The sequence below is a fragment of the Manis javanica genome, chromosome 15 (genome assembly GCF_040802235.1).
Source record: "Manis javanica isolate MJ-LG chromosome 15, MJ_LKY, whole genome shotgun sequence".
NCBI lineage: Eukaryota > Metazoa > Chordata > Mammalia > Pholidota > Manidae > Manis > Manis javanica.
In genome coordinates, this window is record NC_133170.1 from 30,782,481 (window position 1) to 30,795,025 (window position 12,545).

General features: G+C 34.5%; 1 protein-coding gene across 16 annotated transcripts in view; it reads left to right on the forward strand.

Annotated features, from left to right (window-relative positions):
* Window positions 1–12,545, forward strand: part of ERC1 (ELKS/RAB6-interacting/CAST family member 1) — a 724,558-nt gene that overhangs the window by 31,629 nt on the left and 680,384 nt on the right. For 15 of the 16 annotated variants that reach the window (XM_073222497.1, XM_073222500.1, XM_073222503.1 and 12 more), the window contains exon 2: window positions 7,078–7,902. The exons of the other annotated variant lie outside the window; for it this stretch is intronic. In XM_073222497.1, coding sequence (XP_073078598.1) covers window positions 7,234–7,902 — 669 coding nt within the window. In that variant the 5' untranslated portion in view covers window positions 7,078–7,233. The remainder of the gene's footprint in view (window positions 1–7,077; window positions 7,903–12,545) is intronic. 16 annotated transcript variants of the gene reach the window in all.

The following is a 12,545-nucleotide window of genomic DNA, read 5'->3' on the forward strand; positions in this document are numbered from 1 at the left end:
TGATTTATCTTATATATATTTAAAAAAATATTTGTTATAAATATATGTCACCAAAACTGAATTTTAGTTTTCTTGACCTTGTTTTTTGAGAAGCAGTTGTACCTTCTCTTGATAGGGAAACCAAGTATTTTGAGGCTTTCAGGCTGTTCTGTTTCTAATTTAAGCATATGCTTTGGTGAAAATAGAAAAGCTCTAAAAATTGTAATTTTTTATGGTAGTTTGGAAATATGAATTGATGGTAGAACTATGTTGCTAATAAACACCATGTTTAAGGTAAACCAAATTTCTGGTAATGTTCTTGTTAGATTTTAGGAAATTTTTAAAAACATAAATCTGGGCAGACTTGCAAAGATTTAAATGCTGTGCTGATCTTTGTTAGTGTTTTTAAAAACTCAGAATAATAGAGTATGAGAAAACTCATTTTAAGTACTTGATAGGTCTCTGGCCATAATATTAACTTGATGGATAATAGAGATTTTTCAGTATTGAGAGCACATTTGTATCCATAGGCATGATATTTTCTGCATGTGATTGCCATGTGTGTGTGAATTTTTATTTATCTTTTTTCTTAGAAAATGAGAGGCATTAGTCTGTTCTTACTGAGCTTATGTTGTCTTGGAATTAAGGTTTAACTAGAGAATTTCCTGTTCTCATGCAAAAACAGTTTTTTTTTCATTGAAATCTTGGCCATTCAGTAAGTTTCTTCGTGATTTTTAGGGCATAATGTTAGAGGATAAAAATACATTAACAGTACATACAGAGAAGGCCTGTCAATTTTATGGAATTGCGTTATAGGTTTTGAAAAAAGTATATTAGCATGCAGGAAATGATAAAAAGGTTTTCATTATATTTGCCATTCATTACATTTAGTTGCAATTTCCATAAACTAATTTTAAGATTACTACCACCTCTGAATGTATAAGAACTATCTTAATCTTACTTGGGCTTGGTTAGCTTGTAGATTCAGCAGACATTTACTGCATACTTTGTGTTAGGCACTGTGCTAGGTTTTGGAGATAAGACATTCCTTTGCCTCAAGGAGGTAATTAACTAAAACATAGTAAGTACATTATTTAAAAAAACCCTGGTTCCATAAGTGGGGCATCTAAATTAGACTGAGATTTATGGGTTTGTGTGGGATTAAGACTACTAAACTTAATTTGGAAGAATGACTAGTAAGTAGTTACCCAATTGATGAGGAAGAGGAAGGTCATAGAAGCAAGGGAGCAGCATGGTATATCAGGAAATTACAGGTACTTTATGATGGCTATCATGTGGAAAAAGAGAGTGGTTAAGGAGTAACCTGCCTTTAGAGAGGTAGGCAGGGCCCAAATCATGACAGATCTTATATGCACTGCCAAGGAATTGGGATTCTTATTTTGGGGGGCCACCAAAGGAAGTATGTAGGTGTATGATTGAGCAATTATGTCATATTTAAATTTTAGAGCAGTGGTTCTTAAACTGTTTTGTTCCAGCATACCTTTATGCTTTAAAAATTAATGAGGACCCTAAATTAATAGCTTTGTTTATATAGGTTGTATCTGTTACTATTAATTTACTAGAAAGTAACACAGAAATTTTTAGGGTATATGAGTACATAGGCACACATTCCATTAACAGTCAGTGGAATAATACCATTTGTCAGGTAACCTCTGGGAAACATGTACACATTTGTGAGAATGTACAGTAAAAGAGGCAAATAATGTAGTATTATGGGGACAGTTTTGCTCTCATGGGCCTCCTGAAAGGGTCTTAGGGACCCCCGGGGGTTCCTGACCCACTTGGAAAATTGTTGTATTAGAAGATCATTCTGGCAGTGGTGTTGAGAATTGTTGAGAACCTGTAGAAAGAAACATTTTAATTGTGATCCAGTATGCACAGTATATGCATATGTACACCTGAAACAAAAGTTTCAGGAAACAGTACTTTATTATCTCTTGTATAAAAAGTTACTTCAGAACTTTCTGGATTAAAATTAACTCAAACATTTCACAGTTGTTATTGAAAAATGTAGCTGGGTGGTTCTGGCTCAAGTATTTCATGAGGTTGCAGTCAAGATGTCAGCTGAGTCTGTGGTAATCTGAAGGACTGACTGGAGCTGGAGGATCCTTTTCCAAGCTTTCTCACATAGTTGTTCTCAGGAGGCCTCCATTCCTCACTGTGTGGCTCTTCTCTGTAAGGAAGCTTGAATAGTCTTACAACATGGTAGCTAGCTCCCTCCAGAGTGTAGGATCCAAGAGAATGACCAAGACAGAAGTCCCAGTGTCTTTCATGAGTTTGTCTTGAAAGTGATACATCATCAGAAGCAAATTAGTAAGTCTAGTCCACATTGAGAGAGTAATTTGCTTCCCCTCTTGAAGGAGGAGTGTCAAAGAATTTATGGACGTACCTTAAAATTACCTCAAATACTTGTCAGGAGTGTGAGTCCTGGTCTCTTCTTTCCTGCACACCTTTCTGGGTATGCTAAGAATGCAAGGCCGAGTGCTCTTAACCTGGGCCATTTCTCAGGGTGTGTTTGTTGCAACCCTCCTGTAGGGATAAAGTAATGTGCCCTCTTGGGACAGCAGGATTACTGCTTACTGTAAAAGTGGTGAATTCTTAAGATGCAATGTTCATCAGGTGTGATGCAAACCCACTGCCTGTGTAGCATCTGTCTGGGCCCCTCTCAGTCACCTTCAGGGGCTTAGGGATAAAATCCACAGTTTGGGAGCCAGTGCAGTATGATGCTTATAGTGCTTGCTGTGCTGTGAGGCATAAAGTTCTCTTGTCTCTGACCCAGAAGACTTGCGTTCTGTCTGACAGGCAGATACTACATAGGGAGCTAACAGAATATTGGATAGGAAGTTAAGGTACTTGTATGGCTCTGGGGCAACATTTTGGACTCAGAATGAAGAGCTGCATGATTTTCTCCAGTAGCAATCAGGATTCCAGATATATAATCAGTGAAGGTGTATCTTTCGGATCAGTCAAGGGCAAGGGAGTTTGGAAAGGGAAATGATGTTCTCAAACTTCTGTGGCATAGTTTATTATAGTATATACACATGTACAATAAACTGAACATGTTAAACATATATAGTTTGATAAACTTTGATATGTATACACCTGTGAAACCATCATCCCATTCAAGATAATGAACATTTTCATCACACTAAAAGTTTCCTCCTACCCCCTTATGATCCATGCCTACCTCAGTCCCATCCTCAGGCACGCACTGATTTTCTTTCTGTCATAATGGATTAGTTGTAGAATTTTTTAAAAATAAGATCATACTGTGTAACTTTTTTTGCTCAGAATTCCTTTTTGTCAGCCACTTAGAGTCCAAGAATTAGTATTTTGTAATTGTGTGTCTAGCATATTTTTAAAATAAACTAATTTTTTAAGACATTCTCTTTCCTAAAGCTCATGAGATTAAAAAGCCAGTATGAGAGGTTCAGACAGAGCCAGTGAGTTTCCTTCTTTTGCCATATAAATGAATGTAATTCTGATAATAACAGACTCCACATGCAGATGTCATTTTGGATTTGAAAGGGATTGAACACTAGAGTGCACCTGCTAATGCTGAAAACTTGGTGTGCATTTTTGTTATTACATCTTATCCTATTCAGCATAGTTTAGTTACTTGACTACATGAAAATAGAGTTCTGCACAAAAGTATTTTTTTCTTAAATGTGGCAGTTTAAAGTTCTGATGGCATGATTCTGGACACTAAATTATTATTCCTTATTTTGTTAGTTTTTCTTGTTCTTTTGCCCACCATCTTTTAAAAAAGACTTTCTCCTTAGTAGGAAGATAAGTGTGACTATTTAAGCTTTATACCTGGGAAAACCTAAGATGTGCCCTGAAGTTTAGGTTTGCAGTGCTAGGTTAGTAGGATGCACTTGCCTGAGAACATGGAAGCCTTTAATATCACATGGACAGCTGAAATAATAACATCAGCAGATGATGGTGATAGGTATTGATGAATTGATGAGAGCCTCCAGGGCTTCAGAAATAGGTGCCTTAATTCAAATATTGACCCTACCACTTAATAGCTGTGTGACTTCAGATTAGTCACTTAATACATATATGTCTCACTTTCTTTCGTAAAATGGAGATGGACAAGGACCTGTGTTATAGGGGGCTTATAAATATTAAATCTTATAATAAAGTTCTTTGCACAATGGTAAACACTAAATGTTGCTTTTAATCATTCAGGGATTCTGGATAATGAATGACTTATTTTAAGCAATATTCAGATTGCTTAAAAAAACCTTTGCATTTCTCTTTGATCTTGACATAGAATTCACTCAAATAGTAATATGCAGATTATTTCTTGTCAGCTGATTTACAGTCCAGATTAATCATGAAAAGAAATTTTTACTTCATGAGCTAGGTTACTCTTCGGAAGGAATTTCCTAATATGACTAACAATATTGTAGTTTCTCAACTTGGTATATATACTATTGCTGTTTCTGAGATGGAACCTTGAAGGTTTGGGCTCTAGTTCTTGTCCTTGTTGTTGTTACCCATACAGTCTTTACTGAATCATTAATACAGAGATGAGGCTGCCAGTTATTCATATTTCTGAAGAGCTTTAACCTGTTTGAGTTTGACTGGATTATATAGCCCCTTTAAAATCTTATTTTTGACCATTTGATTTATTTGGATAGCATTTTCAATGAAGAAACACTTTTATGAGTCAATTCTACGTAACGGTGAATTTTTGAAAGTATTATTTAGTATGCTGAAACTTGTTACTTGATCGAAGCCAGTTCTTGGGTAGAACACTGGGAAATGACAGAGATGTAGTTTATTTAGTTCTGTATTTATCCTTGAGAGAAGTGTGGAAAGTAGATAGCTGTGATAGTGTATTTAAAAAATTTTTTTTATTGTACTTGTAGAATATGAACATATTTTCCTTTTAAACAATTCAAAGCTTTGTAAGTGAAGCTTAAGCCTCCATAAACATTTCCCTCCCAGCCTCCTCTTCCAACACAAGTTCCCTTCCCCTCTGACCATTGCTCTTTCCAAATTGGCATTTTCCATGTAGGAATTCTTTATATTTTTTTCTATACAGATCTTCATACATATGTCAGATATAGTTTTTTTTAAAATTTTGGTGTCATTAATCTACAATCACATGATGAACATTATGTTTACTAGGCTCCTGCCTTCACCAAGTCCCCCCCACCAACCCCATTACAGTCACTGTCCATCAGTGTAGTAAGATGCTGTAGAATCACTACTTGTCTTCTCTGTGTTGCACAGCCCTCCCCATGCCCTCCCTCACATTATACATGCTAATCGTAATGCCCCCTTTCTTTTTCCCCACCCTTATCCCTCCCTTCCCACCCATCCTCCCCAGTCCCTTTCCCTTTGGTAACTGTTAGTCCGTTCTTGGGTTCTGTGATTCTGCTGCTGTTTTATTCCTTCAGTTTTCCTTTGTTCTTATACTCCGCATATGAGTGAAATCATTTGGTACTTGTCTTTCTCCGCCTGGCTTATTTCACTGAGCATAATGCCCTCTAGCTCCATCCATGTTGTTGCAAATGGGAGGATTTGTTTTCTTCCTATGGCTGAATAATATTCCATTGTGTATATGTACCACATCTTTATCCATTCATCTACTGATGATGGATCCAACTTAGGTTGGATGTCAGATATAGTTTTATCTAGTTTTTGGTTTTTCTTTATCTTTGCATATAGTATTTTTTGATATAATATTTTGTCATTTTGACATAATTGTTTTTTTTTTCTCTCTATGGTTTTTGCTTTTTGTTAAAGAAGCCCTACCTTAAGTCAGGCTCACAAATAAATTCTCTTGTTTTCTTCTCGTAGTTTTACTAGTTACGTCTTTAATGTACATAGACTTTATTTCTGTGTAGTATGTGAAGTTCATAATGTAATTTTTTCCCAAGAGCATCAGTTGAAACCTTGTTTATTCAATGATTTTTTTTTCTTGCTGTTTCAAATTGTTACTTTTAGGATATATTAACTCATATATAATTTAGACTCTATTCCTGGGCCAGTACTGTACAGTTTTAATTACTATAGCTTTAAAAGGCTGTGTGAGTCCTTATGAGAAATCCTGGGGGTCAGATGTGGTTTTGGAGTCCAGCCTTTTTTCCCCCCTATAATACTCTTGAGGGCATTAGGCAGTATCCTGTAATCATACACATTGTTTTCTCAGTGGAGTGTATAAATAATCACTCTAAATGGGACACATATAAACAGTAAGTGACTTCAGATCAAGTAGGTTTTGCTGCTAAATGGGTTAAAATGAAAAAAAATGCCTTACTTTCAGAATTTTGGATTTTTGCATTGCAAATAAAGATCATAGACCTGTAATTTATCTTGCTATTTAAGGACATCTTTCTTCTTCTGTTTTTAGTTGTTTTGTTATTCTTGTACTTTTACTCTTGTATTTGAATTTTATAGTTGGCTTGTTGGGTTATGTGAAGAATCCTGTAGGTGTTTTCATTGGAATTTGAAGTAGTTAGGGAGGAACAGACACCTTTATATTGTTCTTATCATCCATGAACATGGATAACTTTACTTTTGTTCAGGTGTTCTTTCAATAAAGTCTTACGAGTTTTTTTCAAAAATGCTTGGACATTTTTATTAGATTAATATCAGTGTTTTTATGATTTTGTTGCTATTGGAATGGAATTTTTAACATTTCATTTTCTCACTGTTATTACTGATATATAACAAAGAACTGATATTTATATATTGATCTTATGTCTGACCAATTTGTTGGTTCTATTATTAGTTCTGCTAACTTGTCAGCTGATCATCTTGGGTTTTCCAGTTTCAAAATCATATATTCAAATGAGTTTTATCTTTTTCTTGCCAGTCTTTATACCTCTTGTTTCTTTTTCTACTCCATTTGCATGTTATGTTTTGAGTGTTTGCAGTATCCATTTTGAGATGTGAAATATTTTTTAAATGATGTTTACTATGAAATAGATTGTGCTATAAACAAATTTTTAATGCATGAATAAATTGATGACAGATTGTAAGTTGGCTTAATGAAAAATATCTGAGAAAGCAAATGTTTACTGCTGGGGGATATAACATGTGATCTTTTCATTACAGATAATGGTCTAAGATACTTCTTCAAGACTGGGCAGCTGAGGACCTGCTCTTTTTGCTTAGTGTTAAGCCGACTTATAGCCATAGAGAAACCTCACAGAGTTGCATACTGTACTTTCTCTTAACACCTTTCCTGGCACCTGAATTCACCTTACAGCCATGTATGGAAGTGCTCGTTCAGTTGGGAAGGTGGAACCGAGCAGCCAGAGCCCTGGGCGTTCACCTAGGCTTCCACGTTCCCCTCGCTTGGGTCATCGTCGAACCAATAGCACAGGAGGGAGTTCTGGAAGCAGTGTTGGAGGTGGCAGTGGGAAGACCCTTTCAATGGAGAATATCCAATCCTTAAATGCTGCCTATGCCACATCTGGCCCTATGTACCTAAGCGACCATGAAAATGTGGGTTCAGAAACACCTAAAAGCACCATGACACTTGGCCGTTCTGGGGGACGTCTGCCTTATGGTGTTAGGATGACTGCTATGGGCAGTAGCCCCAATATAGCGAGCAGTGGGGTTGCTAGTGACACCATAGCATTTGGAGAGCATCACCTCCCTCCTGTGAGTATGGCATCCACTGTCCCTCACTCTCTTCGCCAGGCAAGAGATAACACAATTATGGACCTGCAGACGCAGCTGAAGGAGGTATTGAGGGAAAATGACCTCTTGCGGAAGGATGTGGAAGTAAAGGAGAGCAAGTTAAGTTCCTCTATGAATAGCATCAAGACCTTCTGGAGCCCAGAGCTGAAGAAAGAACGAGCCTTGCGGAAAGATGAAGCTTCCAAAATCACTATTTGGAAGGAACAGTATAGAGTTGTGCAGGAGGAAAACCAGGTTAGTTTTATCTGTATATTTACTTTTGTTGACTGAATTCATAGATATACGTGAAATGAGACATTCTTTTCATTTTCTTCCTTAGGTTTTTTTCTGTTCTTGGTTTATTTCTCTTCCTACTTATTTTAATATTTTTGTGTTCCATTTCTCAGCCTTTTCCAGATTTGGTCCTGTGCCTTAATTTTTTTCTAATTGCCATGTCTGCTTGCTCACCATTCTTGGCTTATTTACCTGTCTTCTCTTTCTCTTCTTGTCTTTCATCATATATTATCCTTTTTCAATTCTTGTGAGAATATAATTTTGCAACACACTCTGAGATCTGTTGTCAAAATTATTTGGACTGTGTGTTATATGGAGCATAAGATTTACCATAAGAAATCTTTAAAAAGTCAATCAAAAAGACGAAAGAAAGAAAATAATCACAAGCAAATCAGTATGGTTTCTGCACAGAATGGAAATTTGTTATGATGTAAATATTATTAAGTACCAGCAGTGAATGGCAGCTCTTACCCTTGACATTCATGAATATTGAACTTTGGAGGCTTGCTTTCGTTTCTTTTTTTTTTTTTCTTAGGTATTTTATTCTTCAAATTTGAAGTAGAAGAAAGGCCACTTGGTGTGATTGGTTGCTTCTAGAAAAAAAGAGATAACTAGGCAGTATAATTATTGGCTTTGCATTTCAAGAGCTAAGCACTATCTTACTAGATTTATGAAAATTTCATTTATTAGTTTTTGGTACTCTTCCAGTTTATAGTTGGTGTTTTGGCCATAGTCATGTTATATTCATATGACTCCAAAGGTGTGAACAAATCATATTGAAGCTTCAACAAGTAAAATCTTAATTATCCTTGTCTTTTAAAAGACCTTCAGAAATTTCTTAAACTTGTGAGTGAATTATTTGTCTCCTTAAAAAAATTCTCCTGTATTCTTAGAATTTTAAAGTAGCTACCTCATTGTTGGTATTATGCTGTATATTTGGGTTATATTTTGGGTTATTTAATTTCATAAAAATTACGAAGAAAGTAATAAACTTACTGAATTTTAGCAATCTTAAATGATACCAAGATGTAAAGAAGGAATTAGAAATGATCGCTGTCTCTGATGAAGTAAATCTAAGTTTTCTGTTGATTGTTTTACCATTCTATTACTAATGTTCAGTTCAGGCATCAGATCTACTGTTTTGGTTACCTGAAGATCTCTAGTTGTATTATTGTCCTGTGTGCTAAAGCCCCAGACTTAATTTTGCACCAATAAAAGTAGCTTCTTCTTTTCCCATCATAAAAATAATACAGAAAAACATAGATAAAGTAAAATTTACCCCAAATCCTCCCTTCTATAACTTTGATATTCCACTGTTAACATTTTTATGTTTTTCCCTAATGAACTATCTCTGTGCATACACACATACAAATTTTGCATGAATGGAATGTTATAGGTGTTACATTGTGACCTTTTTAAACTAACATTTTTACTGTATGTTAAAGCCTTATGATATATACATGAATCATTATATTTAATGTCTGTAAACTAATGTCTATATATTAGTTAAATTTAACTTATATCACAGTTAAAAATCTTCAGTTTATTTGATAGTACACTGTGAATTAAAAACTAAACCTTGAATCTATTTGAATCAGATTTCAAAATAACTAGAAATTATTATAATTTTTTTCTTTCTCAGATATATCATAACCTCAAACTACTTTGCTTTTCCTTCTTCACCAATGGTTAAGCTTGTCATTACACAAAATCAGAATGTTTTATTAGTGTACTTAAGTCTTTAAGTCTTTTACAGACTCAGTCTTTTTAAAAAAGAGGAAATATATTTTAAAAAGTATGCCTTAGGAAGTTCGTTGAGTCTTCAAGACTTTAAAAATGTATAAAGAAAGAGAATAATTAAAATAGACCCCAGTGTTAGATCCTAAAAATAAGGACAGGGTTCCTGAGTGCTGTCTGTGTATTTCAGTATCAACAAGTGTATTTGTTTAAAATATGTATTCCCAGGCCTTGCTTCATACTAAGTAAATATCTCTGCAGAAGGAGTCCAGGAATCTGTATTTTAAACAAGCTTTTCTGGTGATTCTGATAATAATCCAATATTGGGATCTTCAGGATTTAGCACATTTACTCCTTAAACTAGTCTGTTGCTCATCTGCATAGGGAATTTGTGATGGTTCTGTTGCCACTTTTGAGCTCAGTCGTGAAAGAAGGGAAAAAAACAAGGGACCCATGGGCTCAGTCAGTGCTTCTCATCCTGTTTCATGCCATATTACACCTCAAGGTTGTGACAGACTTCTATACATAAAAATCATTAACTGTGATAGTGGCCTTCAGTGGAAGGAATGTGTGTACAGAAAAGGGGTGTTTAAAATATTAGATATATTTAGTTAAAAAAAGCCATCTAGATGATTTTGAGAATCATTTATGCACAAGATAAAATATTCAGATAATGTATGACAGAATGGGGCAATACTTTTCTTCAGTTAATTTTTAATTGTTGAAAAATGAAGTATAACACCAAAAGTTCATCATTCCTAAATATAAAATAATAGTACATTCTGAAAGTTCTTACAGTTTAATGTTGAATTGTAAATATCAAGAGAGGAAAGAATTTGTTTTATTTAGTCATGTGGTAAAGTGTCAGTGTGGCATGGATCTGAAAAACAATATCTGTATGTCTAGGGTTGGAAATTAGGTACTTTTAATTTTGTAAAAATGAGTGATAAATTTGGAGTACATACTGATGGTATGTCAGTGCTCAGATTATGAGGTACTTCATATGTATTAAGACAGTTAAGCATCATAATGCATCATAAATACTATCCAAGTTCAAATATATTGTTAATAAAAATCACAATTTACTTGCATTTGAAAAGTGGCTGAGCTATCTGTTGTAAGTATTGTGTAAAGATTATACATGAATAAAACACTTCACTTTAAAGGTTCTACCTTTCAAGAATAGATCGACAGTTTCTGTGTATATAAATGTAAATGTAATGTGTATAAACATTTATAAAATTTAAAGTGAATCTTGATAGAATTTGAATTGTGGTTACTGGATTTGTCATTGAATTAGCTAGCCTCCAATGTATCTTTCTGATGATGCTGAAAATATACCTATCACTGAGATAGTTTTTATTATCAAGCAACTGGGAAATGGCCATTTTTTTTAAATGAGGGAAAACAATTATTTGCATGCTTCATTTTCAAATAATTGAGGCAGCTAATTATGCCTATACTTTAAAAGCTGTGTGTATAAAAAGCAATGGCAATATCATTTCCAATTATCAGGCTACATTCAAGGACAAAATATTTGACTCCTCTGAAAATTCTGTAGTGGGGACTCAGCATTTTAGCCCAGTAGAAAGGAAATGGTACACACAACTATGGTTCCAAAAAGCCATATGCGCTTATCTAGATTCCGCCCCTTGCCCCAATTCAACACCAGTGCTGGCAAGAAATGTATTCTTCCTGCATCACTGCAATTACCACACAATCCTAAAATTGTATAACTTCAGTCCAAAAAACGAAGGGTGCAATTTTAAAGTAAAGTGAAACACTGCAATGAGATACAGAGAACTGAGAATACTAATTAATAGATTATAGTGAGCCAGCAGTGGGCCCTCATTAAACTCTGCATTCATTATACCCTCCAGAGCCCTCAGAGGTCAGAAATTTTCCAATTTTCAAAGAAGATTGGTTTAACAGGACTTACAAATATTTAAACAAATTAAACCATTTCAATTTGAGACTGGGGATTTAGATGCAGGCTAAATGTTTGATCTGATTGGGCCACAGAGATCTTGGTCTAGAATCATATCAAATGTAAAAACACATTTGTTTAGAATTGCTGAATGTATATGGTTCATTATTATGGAGTTCTTTTTAGGAAGATTCTTTCTAAAATAAATACCAGCTGTTTTTATGTCTCATACTCTTTTTGTTACTCAACTCTCAAATACTGGTCGTTGGAGAGATGAAACCATATATGCTTTAACAGGAAAGGGTTTTTCTTTTTCCTTCTTTAAATTGCGAATGAGGAAGGCTTTTAGTGTATGTTTTCGTGATGAAGAATGAACGTCCAGCTGTGACCCAGTTGAATTGCAGAATGAAGGTTTTGGATGATTTATGTTTTTTATTCTAATCAACATCTAACAAGATGTTGTCATACTAACATCTTTTTGATTGTATTGCCTTGTGATAATTCTGTATGTTGAGTTTAGCTGGAAGCTTAATGATAATTGTTTTAAAGCATTTTCATTGGGTTTTTGTGTGAGCAGAGTACATTCTATTTAATATTATAGTATGGTAAGTGAGTTTGAAGTTTGATTTGTGCTTTTTTTTCTTTTTTGGAGTCTGATTTTATTCAGGATTCTGATTTTTTAATTTTTTTTAAATTTAGGGGTCAAGAGAATTTCAGGTGAAAAAAGACGAAAAGATAAACTTACCCTGTTTAAACCTTTGTTTTGTCATTTCTTCTTACTGGACACTGGTGACAATTAACATTTTTGTAATTTTAGGTTGTAACCTGATTTGTCATGTGTTGAAAGCCATTATTATTTGAATTTAATCATGAGGTTGTTAATTGTTTCACTGTCATTTAAAGTCTGATCTTAAAACCTGGTATCTGTTTTGGACTATTT